This window comes from Ammodytes marinus (genome assembly GCF_949987685.1).
Source record: "Ammodytes marinus genome assembly, chromosome: 16".
Taxonomy (NCBI): Eukaryota; Metazoa; Chordata; class Actinopteri; order Uranoscopiformes; family Ammodytidae; genus Ammodytes; species Ammodytes marinus.
The window spans coordinates 14199954-14211999 of NC_137220.1; the positions used below are offsets into that span (position 1 = coordinate 14199954).

A 12046-nucleotide genomic window follows, 5' to 3' on the forward strand; every position below is an offset into this window, starting at 1 on the left:
GTCAAAATCACTTTTTGTCTAAATCAGTGAACATCTACTTACGATCCGTTACCTAAATCAAATCAAATCAATTTTATTTGTATAGCCCAAAATCACAAACACATTTGTCTCAGTGGGCTTTACATTTCATACAATATGATATACGATACAATATGATACAATATGACACCCTGCCCTTACACCCTTAGCTCGGCTGAGAAAAAACTCCCAGTAAAAACCCTTTACCGGGAATAAAAAATTGAAGAAATCTCAGGGAGAGTCGACAGAGTAAGGGATCCCTCTCCCAGGACGGACATGCTGCAATAGATGTCATAAGTAGAGAAAATCACGAAGGAATACTATGTTCATACTATGTGTGCCCCGAGAAAAAGAACAGTGTTGATATGTAAACGACCATTTTCCTAGCTACGGTGGGACCCCTTTGTTTACGTACACTTTGTTTACATGCCCGTTTACAGCCTATGCTGTGTATGAACACGATGCACACAGTATGGACACGTAGTGGATCATGAAGAGATATTCACTGATTTTAACAAAAAGTTTTTTTTGACAACAAATGTTCTTCGGAATCGCTGACTCCATCTTTAATGTTTTAACGCATTAATCCAACACTTAGTTAAGCATAACCTTAGCAGCATGGTTAGTTCATGCTTAGTGAATGCATATTAAGCATTAATAAGCATTAAGGCTTATCAACAACAAGCTATTTGACACAGCTTAGAGTTGGTTATATTAGGAAGCTCTTGTGCAGCCTTTCTCTTTTGTCTCTCTCTCTATGCAGATGGCCACATTGGATCTATTGATGTTGCCCCTGTGAGCTGCCATTGGATGAGTTATGTAACAGCCTTGGGTTTGGTTATGAAGGCGACTGTGCAGGAGAAAAAAGTACTTACGCTGCTGTCGTGACAACTGATAACCCCCTGTATTTACATATAGTGTGCTATGTAAATCCTGCATGTGTACGCAGGCTGCCTGGCTCACTGCAGGCCCACAATGCACCATGTTTAATGGGCAGTCACAGCTGACGGACTGCTGCTCCGTAGAAAAGGAAAAGGTACATTGTGTCATTCCCTGATAAGACCATAAAATATTAGTGTTAAAAGTCAGTAGCTCATGAAATGCAGTTAATGAGATTTCATAGCAGGGTGGTTCTTTCATGTATCTGTGACAGGATAACTGAGGTCCTCATTAGAAGGTTACAGAACAAGACAAGTCATTATTTAGATACAATATTATGTATGGACTGATTGGAAACTCCAGGACACTAGGGCACACTGACTGACTATCTTTACTGGTAACATTCCAATGCCGTTTTAGCTGCTAAAACAACTAAAGCTAAATGATTTGTTGTTGTCACATGCTACCATTCTAACAGTTTCCCCATTTAATCCATATCTATATCCATACAAGATAATTAGCCTATTCCCCCTGTGGCCAGCAGGATATCAACTAGGGAGCCTTTAAAAGCAGATTCAGCAAACAGGCATGTTGCTAGCGATGTTGGGCCCCCTTTGTTTACATACCAGTTTACAGAGACTAGCCGTGTATTAACACCAGCTTTTTTTTTCAGCACACACATGGTTAAAGCGGCTACGAGTAACATTTAAATATCTTTTAAACAGCCTCATGTTTCCTCTGATAATCATAAATTACCTTTAACAGCAAACGAGACCATCAGTGCAAAGAAAGACGTTTTTAAATAGTTTTTATTACTGCTTTTGGTCTGGTCGCACACCCAGTCCGATTGTCGGTTCGCTCGTGCAGGCTCGATGGTCACATATCCATATTGGTCGCAGATTTCAGTGTGGCGCAGCAACGTGATTTGAGAAGCCTATCCCTCCAGGTGAGGGAAGGGGAGCGGGAGCCTTGTTTAAGACAGTTATTTGTCGTCATAATGACTGATAACGGGGCTGAACCATCAAAGAACAAAATTAAAATGCAATGAAGAAAAGCTAAAAGGGAGAGTGATATAGGCTACGGGCGGGACGAGGGCGTTGCCAAGCAACGTGTATACAATTTCACGAGAGCGAAACTAGACTGCAGTGTTTACTCCTAAATGAATGAGCGGTTGGTACTAACACAAAGTTTGCTTTGCTTCACCATCATCAGATAACCATTATCTGAAATAGTCATTATTTACATCAACAACACAAACACATTACCTCATCGTGATCCATACTAACTGCCGTCTCTCGTTCATTCGCTTTCTGTGAGGAGTCGGACACGTCTTTCAGCTCCGTGAGTAGTTAGTGAGTAGTTAGGTGACACTGCTGCATCAACTCATTGCAATCAGGTGTGTGTGGCAGTGACTGGCATTAGTTCATGCAGTGTCAAAACCACTCTCACGGAGCCGAAAAGAGTCCTCACACTTTCAACACACGGACATGCACTATATTGCGCCCTTCTCAGTTCACACTCGCACGCCTGTCACGCGCTAGTAAACAGCTTTGCGACAGCGGGCGTCGTAAAAATACTACCGCTTTTGTCCAAAGGGGACGCCAACGTGCCATCTTACTCGTAGTGGCTTTAAGTAGTGGATCGTGAAGCAGTATTCACTGATTTTGACAAAAAGTGATCTTGACAACAAGCATTATCCAGAATCGCTGACTGCACCTTTAAGACTAATGCATCTCTAAATGTAAGATCTCTGCAATCAATCTTATGCCAACAAAAACATGATTCGATGGCTTCAGATATTAGCATTTTCTTACAAAATACTTCAAAGTTTTCTAAGCGGGGGGCTTTTACTTTCTTGCAATCCATATTTATTTTAAGATAACCACCTTGTTTGTGGATATCTTGGCACAAATTATGTTCCTTTTTGGCAAGTATAACTTGAGACAAAGTACACGGAAAGTCTCACTCTCTCAGCAACCCACAGTATTCCTCTCTCCCTTTCCCTCCTCCGCTGCACGTCTCACCCACTGTCTCATTGGCTCTGAAAAGGGAGAGCAAAGCATCTGTCTGTCAGGAGCAGCAGCCTGGGGCTGCTCTGCACAGTTGTGTTAAGTAATAACAACCAGTGACGTCAAAGGCACGTCTCTGTCTGAGCTGGAGAGAGGGAGGGCCAGGAGGAGGAGGTGGTGAAGGGAGAGGGAGGACGAGTGTTTGTGTGTGTGTGTGTGTGTGTGTGTGTGTGTGTGTGTTGTCCTTCTTCTGTTTAAGCGTGACTGCTGTGTAACACTGAGCATACACACTGCACAGCAAATTATCCTTTTATTCACGAGCCTTAAACACTGACACAATTTCAAATTCCTCCTCCACTCAAAGGCTGATCAATACTATTGCAATGATTTTTTCCCCCACTGGCAACTTATCGCTTTCTTTTCCCCATTGGCTGGGAGAAAAAAACAACGGAATCGGCGTGTTATGCTCCGTCACACATCTGCTGCTGAGCATAACTCTGTATATGGTCATGCTCCTATCACCGGAGCCTGCGTGTTTATGTCACAGGAGGACAGCCTCTGTTAAAGGTACAGTCAGCCATTCTGGAGAACGCTTGTTCTCAAATCACTTTTTGTAACGTTCTGTGAATATCTCTGTACTGTATATCTGCTACCTGTCCCTGCTGCGTGTGCGCTGAGAGAAAAACAAGAGTGTAAATATACAGCCTCGGCTCTGTAAACAGGCGAGTTGTTTGCTACGGCTTGCCCCCTTTGTATACCCTTTGATTACATACCAGTTTACCAGGCCTAGGCTGTGTTTAAACACCAGAATTTTTTTTCTGGTTGCACATCGTGAGGAGATATTCCCTGATTTTGATAACAAGCGCTTTCCAGAATCACTGACTGCACCTTTAAAGTTCTGCAATCTTGGGAGATCATTATACTGCTTTTTTGCTTTTGTAATACATTTTCTTTTGTGAAGGTTTTTTTTAATTCACTGCGATAACATTTTTAAATGGATTAGTCCATATTAGGAAATCCCACACCTCCTTTTCCGCTAAGTGAATTCTTAGAGAAAGACTGTTGCATTCCTCCAGTGTAAACAAGCCTTAAAACAGCTCAACTAAGCCCTCATGAGTTGAATTGTCATGAAACCCTGAAAATGAGCAACAACAACATTTGGCAAATGACTCATTAAGTTTCATTCCCCCCTCTACCCATGTTTCAATGTCCAGGGGTTAAAGTGCAGGCTCCGTCTGCAGGCCGACTAGAAGGGGATTGGAGATCTTAGGGAGTGACACTTGTTCTTAAAGAGCAAGTGACAGAAGCGGCAGTGAGAGGAGGATACATTAGAGGATTACACCTTAAGACAATATAGCAGTCTTACCAGGCCTCATTATGGCTGCTGACCTTGCTGTGCCAGGTGACGGCTGTTTGTTACAACTGCAAACATCACAAGGCATCACAAAGGCACACACACATACAGTACACAATGTATAAAGCACAATAACCATGGTACCACGGTATGTAAATAAAAAAGGCAGCTTCCACTGAATGCCTATATGGCTATGGTCCTAGAGGACGTGAGACATTACATTGCGCTGAGTTGTTTACAGTAAACAACCCCAGAAGGTCTTGCCAGTACTGTGGAAGTCACAGCATTGTTGGCAGCCAACACACTCACCCACCCACTTCACCTCTAGGCTAGTATTGTGAATCGGAATCCAAAGGGGGCAATGTCAAACCATATAAGCTCTCCTCTCTTCCGCCCGATCTATCATCTGTCTCATGCTTTGACCCCCCCCCCACCCCCTCCACAGCACTTTCTACAGGAGCCCTTTCGCACACATTCGCAGATCGCTAAGAGCACATGACTCTGCTTGGCAAGACATAAGTGCTTGAAGAATGTATAAAAGTCCACTTTGCCAGCAGGGCTGTGCAAACCAACAGCCGACCCCTCTCCATTACAAGCACAGCTGCTGTACTGACAACAGTAAGACTCTCACACTGGATGTCATAAAGAGATATGAATAGGAAAGCCTTAAAGAATAACACTGAGTTAATACATCATCCATTTCATTCCCTATTGTTATTTTATTTATTTTTTTACTTTGTTATTTTTTGATTTTTTTTTTACATTCAGAATATTTAGTAAATATATAGCCTTTATTTGTGTGACAACTGTAACACCACACTGTGATATAATGTGTTATTATTGTGGTTAATGGTTCATTTCAAATAATAGCCTACTACAAAGCCTTATAGACGTGTTCCCTTTGCCAGTAAAAATAGAAATGTAAAGCTATACACCGACATTTTGGAGCAATGACTTCATGTACCATGCACATACACTTAAGCGTGTTGTTGCACTTTAAATTTGGCAACAACGTGCGTTCAGCCGAGCGATGACGTGCGCAGCCCACATCAGCACCTTGGATACGGGCACACCATTCACCGAGGCGCTCCTGCCCCGTTTTGGACCAATCAGCGCACGTGTTTGCCAGATAGCACTCAGCACCACCCACACTGCTGTCAGCTGTATTGTTCCGCTATAGGGAATCTCCTCTCAGGCAATATACATTCATCACAACTCCTGCAGTTTTTTTTTCTTCTTCTCCCGTGGCAGGTCACGAAAAACGAAGGTCCCATATGAATAACCTAGGCTACGACAACAAAGGGAAGTGTATGATAAAGCCTAGATAAGATTATAATCGCAATTGGCTCCTTGTATGCCTCTACTGTGCGATATAAACATGAAATTTAAACAGCAGCGTCGCAAGTGTTCAGTGCACAAGTATATCAATTAATATCACCGTGTTCCTAATTCTATAGTGATTGATAGTGTTTATGCCAGCATGCCTGTTCCTGGATTATCCGAGAAGAGGAAAGACAAGTTTCTCTATAACACATTCACATTACGGCATTTATGTGCACATTCAATAATATTATTGGCTTCAAAACAACTCACACACAGGCAACATGCATTTTATTAATGATACCGTCTTGACATGAATAACTTTAGACCTTTTGCTGTCAGCACAGACCTAGGTTATCTCTGACGCAAGTGCTCATCACAGGCGTCTCTCCCATTTCACGGAATCATATGTCCCGGAGTGACAGTGCGTGTCAGCCAACGAGCGCGCGTCCCAGGCCCCACTACGAGGGCGGGACTAGCACTTTGGGCCAATCACGGCCGCTCATATTGTTTTGACCTCTGAAACCGCATCACCGCCTACCTCGTGCCCATGGCGGAGGAAAGCTATAAATACAGGCAACGCCGGTGCAGGAGGCGGACGAAGTTGCTAAACTCCCGAGGAGGTGGGAGCAACACTGCATAGCCTGCTGAAAGAAGAGGAAGAAAAAAAAGAAAACCTCAAAATAACCTTAAAAAATAGAAACCGAAGCAAACCGTAAACGCCAATCCTCCCAAATGTCCATTTACTGGAATACTTTTATGTAACGTTTATAATATATTCAATGGGAAGAAAGTATTTATACTCCTTTTTCTATTTGCACTAACTAAACGGTACTTCGAAACTACTGAGAATCTTCATTTTTTACAAAAACGTAAGTATTTTCAGTTAACTTCTTTCTCTTGCTTGTGTTGTATCTGTCGTTGTCTAGTATTTTGCCTGCTGTCGTACTGACGCTCTATTCATACTCACTAAGCTGATTTGCTGCGTCAGTCCACGAAGTTAGGGAGGGGTGTGTGTCTGTGTGTGAGATAAATAGAGAGATTGAGAGTGTGTGTGTGTGTGTGTGTGTGTGTGTGTGTGTGTGTTAAGCGCGTGCGTGTGTGTGTGTGTGTGTTAAGCGCGTGCGTGCGCTAAAAGTGGGTAGTAGCCTATATCCTTTTACCTTTTAAGGTTGATAACACTACAACAAAATATCCCTTCAGAGACTCGTAATGCGTCTGTTCTGCTCGTCAATTAAGACCATAGCCTATTAAGGCTTTAACATACTTTGTAGTAGCCTAGCCTATCCATTTTATTTATATTGGTGTCGGCACAGGTTGTTGAAACCGTTACAGTGTTTCATTTAATATGAAACTGCAACAGTAGACTATAGGCCTACCTTAACTTTTATTAAATCGATGAGACTAATCGAGACCTGTGGCCATTTCGCAAACGGGTTCTCTCCCCCCCCCAGGCAGGCTCCTGTTTTTTTAGGGGCAGTTTACCGAGGTTCGGGAGGTGACAAATGTTTCAATTGTAGCCTATTATCTGTGCGGATGGATACATTCATCAACTTTGACACATTTAAAAAGTTCACTTTTCATGTTCAAGAAGCCTTTATCATATCCTACTGGGTTAAAATTCATTTTTTCATTTTCCTTTATTTAACCTCGAAAGATCAATTGAGGGGTGACCCTCTTTTACAATGAAAATGACCAAGCATATGGGTGTAGCAACAATGTCTGAAGTCTTATTTCGACATTGTTTTTATTTTATTTTATGTAGGCGCTCATTGTCACGACTTTCAGCTTTTAATTATCAACCTCGATAATGTCTCCATCCATCAAGTTTATGGTCTTCTAGGCTGACTAACCTTGCGTTAGTTGTTCCTCTCCCCTGCTGTATGGAGGCTCTGTGGTATCCTATTATGTAACAGGATTGTCTCCTAACTGATTTTCTCAAGTGGCCACAAGACCTGAACAAAATCTGACTGTTGTGCATATTAACTTGAAAAATATGACCATCTAGTGTGACTTCATGTAAACAATTCAAAATGCATGACTAACTGGTATTTTTTCTCTTTCTTTTTTTAATTTCTTTGCAGGAAACAATTATCGCACCCTGTGGAAGGATACCCTACTTCTACAAAGCCAGCACTTTTTTTTCTCCGGCTTTTCCAACCTGTTTTGTTTACGTTCTTGGTTTGCTTCTTTTTGCGCCATCCTGCCAGTTGGGAGAGCATATATCTGTGTTTGTCGTCAAACCAACCACGGATAAACAAAGCAAACCCCGGTTGGTGGACAAATTCAAGGTCAAGACACAACAACAACGTCTAATAATCTCCAAGTCCACTTCAGCAGTTCGCTATGCAGCTTGAAATCCAAGTAGCCCTCAACTTCATCATCTCCTACCTGTACAACAAGCTGCCCCGGCGGCGGGTCAACATCTTCGGCGAGGAGCTAGAGAGGCAGCTCAAGCAGAAGTACGAGGGCCACTGGTACCCTGACAGGCCATACAAGGGCTCCGGCTTCAGGTGCATCCACGTAGGGGAGAAGGTGGACCCTGTGGTGGAGAAGGCGGCCAAAGAGAGCGGCCTGGACATTGAGGACGTGCGTCACAACCTGCCCCAGGACCTCAGCGTGTGGATCGACCCCTACGAGGTCTCCTATCAGATCGGGGAGAAGGGCCCCGTCAAGGTGCTGTTTGTGGACGACAGCAATGAAAGCTCAGCCAGTAATGGGGGTCTGGACCTGGACAAGGAGATCAAGAACAGTTTCAACCCGGACGCGCAGGTCTTCATGCCCATCAGCGAGCCCCTCAGCTCGGCCTCCCCGGGCTCCTGCTCCCCCTCCCCTCCCTTCGGCCAGTCGTCTGCGGCGGTCAGCCCCAGCTTCATGCCCCGCTCGGCCCAGCCCCTCACCTTCACCACGGCAACCTTCGCCGCCACCAAGTTTGGCTCCACTAAGATGAAGAGCAGCGGACGCAACAACAACAATGGCGGTGCAGCTGGGGCCGGTGGCGCAAACAACAAGGTGTCCCGTACCTCTCCCACCAACCTGGGCCTGAATGTGAACAGTCTCCTCAAACAGAAAGCCATCTCCACCTCCATGCACTCTCTCTATGGGTTAGGCCTGGGCGTGCAGAAGCCCTCGGCCCTGTCGCCCAATGCCAAGGAGTTTGTGTTCCCCAGCCTCCAGGGCCAGGGCAGCCCCACCAGTGCCCTCTTCCCTGGGGACAGCTCGCTCAGCCTCAGCCCGCTGCAGTACAGCAATGCCTTTGACGTGATCGCGGCCTACGGTGGCCTTAACGACAAGTCCCTCATGGATGGCTTGAGTTTCAGCTTGAACAACATGCAGTATTCTAACCAGCAATTCCAGCCAGTTATGGCCAACTAGTACTACACGTATAAAAGGTACTACTTAAGCTACTTTCACGCAGAAAACGACCAGAGATAATGTGATAGGGTTGGGGTTGGGTGGGGGATGGGGGAAACACAAACGCAAATGCACATTTTGAAGAAAAGAAAAATCTACAAAAAAAAACAAGAGAATGTCAAGGATAAAAGGAAAAAGCGACTTGTCAGCTGTTAAAGATCTACGTTACGAGTCTATAAGAAGCATGAGCCCGAGGGTGATTTACTTTGCCCCCTCGACTTATACCTTCAGTACAAGATGTCCAAGCTTGGTTACTTAACTTTCAACATGCATCATTGTTATTTCTTTTGCCAACCAAGCACAAACAATTTTTTTTATGTGACTGTTTTAAGATATATATATAAAAAAAAAAAAAAAAAAAAAACACCACAAGTCATGGCCTCTTTCAGTATTTAAACATAACTGGACACCGCCAATTTTTTCAAATTGGGGATTTCCTGGTCTTTTTTCTAATTGTATAATTTAATTTAGTACAAAGTTTGTAAAATATCAGAGTATCTATTGTTTCTACGACATGGTATTGCATTTATATCTTTTTACTACTCCAGTGATCTGTGATGGCTGCAGCAACTTTATGTTTTCTTTTTTTATTGAAAATTATAAAAATGAATCCATCTTTAAAAAAACATGGACTATTCTAAAGATTGTGTACAGAATATTCCGTAGTGGTGGGATTTAAGAATATTTGCTTTTTGAAAAACATAAGAGTTGTATTTTCTGTTAAGAGTTTAAAGAATTTTTGCTATATTATGGACAAAATGTAATCGTATATTAATTTTGTACCTACATTGTGCAATACTTGATAAAACAAACGGTATAACAAAGTATTTGGAGTCAGTGTCTTACATGTTAAGAGGGACTGATAGTTTATTAAGTTTGTATTAAAAAGCTTGAAAATTATAACACTTGTTCAGTTTGTCATTGTGTTTTTGTGGCTGAGCTGGTTGATGCATGTCATTTTAAAGGGGAATATTTTAGGGTTTTCTAACATGCCGGGACAAATCCACTATTCTGTCCTGAGGTCAGAAGAATCAGGTTTTTCTTGGGTGCGCCCACATCCATTTTGGTTCACCTGTCTGCTACATTGGTATGTCTTTTGCAGACGGTTATAGTTAATTACATTAATGAATTATATCTAAAACTAATGCTTCATACCATTCAAATATGCCGTTGGCCTTTAACACTGATATGTTAGTACACTAGCCTTTCCACAGGCCCTTGGCAACATTTTGTCACACCCAGCAGCACACTGTGTTTAACATTTGCCCTTAGGTAGTGTCATTTAACGTATAGATACTGGGAGCGTGATTGTGTCAACTCTTGATAACCCCCTGAACTAAAGCCTGGCCCCAAATGCATGGCAAGGCTGTTGGTGTTAGCTGTTAACAGGCTGCTAAGCCATGCAACAGATTTCAGATGCACACATTAGCAGCAGATAGGCGGAACCCTTGATCTTGAGCAAGAATAATTTACATAAGGATTGTGTCTGACAAATACACATCTTCTAATGTCCACATAAGATACTGTCCTGTTTGGTGGGGCATGGGAGGAAAATGAAATGTATTTTCTTTCGTACTCTGTGGGAGACAGGTTAGACCGAAGGTGAAAATCACTTTAAAAAACCCTGATGAGGCACTGATATGCAAGTCACAGAATCCCTATACCAGCTCCAGGGGGCTAATGCTATGCTCTCACCTCCTTGTTGATTCGTGACCAGATTGCAACAGTGTGGTTGAATGGTAAGCCGTTTAGTTACATTTCACTCACCCATTGTTTAACGCTCAAGGATGTTAATGGATAACTGGGAGCACTGTTTACATGTGGTAGAATGACATCCAAGCGTGCTGTACAAAACGCTTATCAGGCCTTAAGTCAGGAGAGGAAGGGAATCACCGATCAACCTTTCCATTCCAACTGCTTTTTTTCAAATGTGTGATTTCAACATAGGCTACCGTCAAAGTAAGCATTTCTAGGGTTATTTGAAGGTGAAGTCAGCAATTCTGGGTGAAGCTAGTTGTCACAATGCCATTTTTGTGTGCTGGAGAAAAAAAATCCAGTCTTAATACACAGCCTAGTCTCTGGAAACGTGCACATTGTTAGCTACGGTGGGCGCCTTTAGTTTACATACCCGTTACAGAGCCTAGGCTGTGTATTAACACTGGATTTTTTTTCAGTACAAACAGGTAGCAGAACAAAATTCAAAACAAGGGCTCTGCAGAATCGCATTTAATAGTGCAATTTACTTTGACAGTAACATGGTAAATTCAGGCTTTGGAGATGGGCATTTGGAGAATACACCGACAGATATACATTTTAAAGTCAAATTGTTAATGCTGTAGGTAAATTGTAGCTTTTGTAACAAGCAAAGGCCTATGATGTTGGCAGTGTTGAATATGAAAAGATGAGAAAGTGGTGTTACTGCTTGTGATGAGAGGATGTTGGAGCGCATCATGCCAGAGCTGGCTGACTAGAATCAGCTCGACCCTGCTGCCATATCAGGCTCCCTCTGGGGGCTGCCTCATCATCACTTGTCTGTCTGCATGTCCCCTGATACACTTGGAGCTTGACAAGATGTGTAAAGTTCAGCGTATGTGTGTGTATGGGAGGGTTTATCTCACTTGCCGATACTGTGATAGTCTGGTGGGAGTGTGTTTGTTTATCTTGGTGTGTGATGCTGTGTGTGTGTGTGTGTGTGTGTGTGTGTATAATCAGCCGGCGTGGAACAAGTAATTCTGAAAAAAGCTATGGATTATTACTACTTTATTTTCAAAAACTTCTGATCCATCTGAGTATTTTTGGTGATGGCTTTCTGTACTTGAAAACAGCACTAAGCGAGTCTGAGAGAGGAGTCACGGACATAAACAGACAATTTTCTGTTCATGAAACATATAATGACTCAATGGTGTCCTGTACTGTCAGCCACAGCGAGTACATCATTTTAATCATGCATGTTATTTTTTTAAAGTATCCTTTATGATTAAATTAACACAATTTCTGATATGATAAAAAAAAATACATTTATGACATTAACACTAAATCTAAATTGAGATTA

General features: G+C 42.7%; 1 protein-coding gene across 1 annotated transcript; it reads left to right on the forward strand.

Moving 5' to 3' along the window:
* The first annotated feature begins 6186 nt into the window (after positions 1 to 6186).
* On the forward strand, positions 6187 to 9888 carry LOC307262652 (protein Tob1-like). The gene is made up of 2 exons (XM_080043604.1): positions 6187 to 6452; positions 7665 to 9888. Exon 2 carries the CDS (start codon positions 7927 to 7929, stop codon positions 8953 to 8955), a length of 1029 nt encoding a protein of 342 aa, XP_079899730.1. The 5' UTR covers positions 6187 to 6452; positions 7665 to 7926; the 3' UTR covers positions 8956 to 9888.
* Positions 9889 to 12046: the final 2158 nt, after the last annotated feature.

What these genes read in the sequence shown, in the direction of transcription:
- LOC307262652 (XM_080043604.1), top strand. Translation starts at nt 7,927, where the DNA reads ATGCAGCTTGAAATCCAAGTAGCCCTCAACTTCATCATCTCCTACCTG.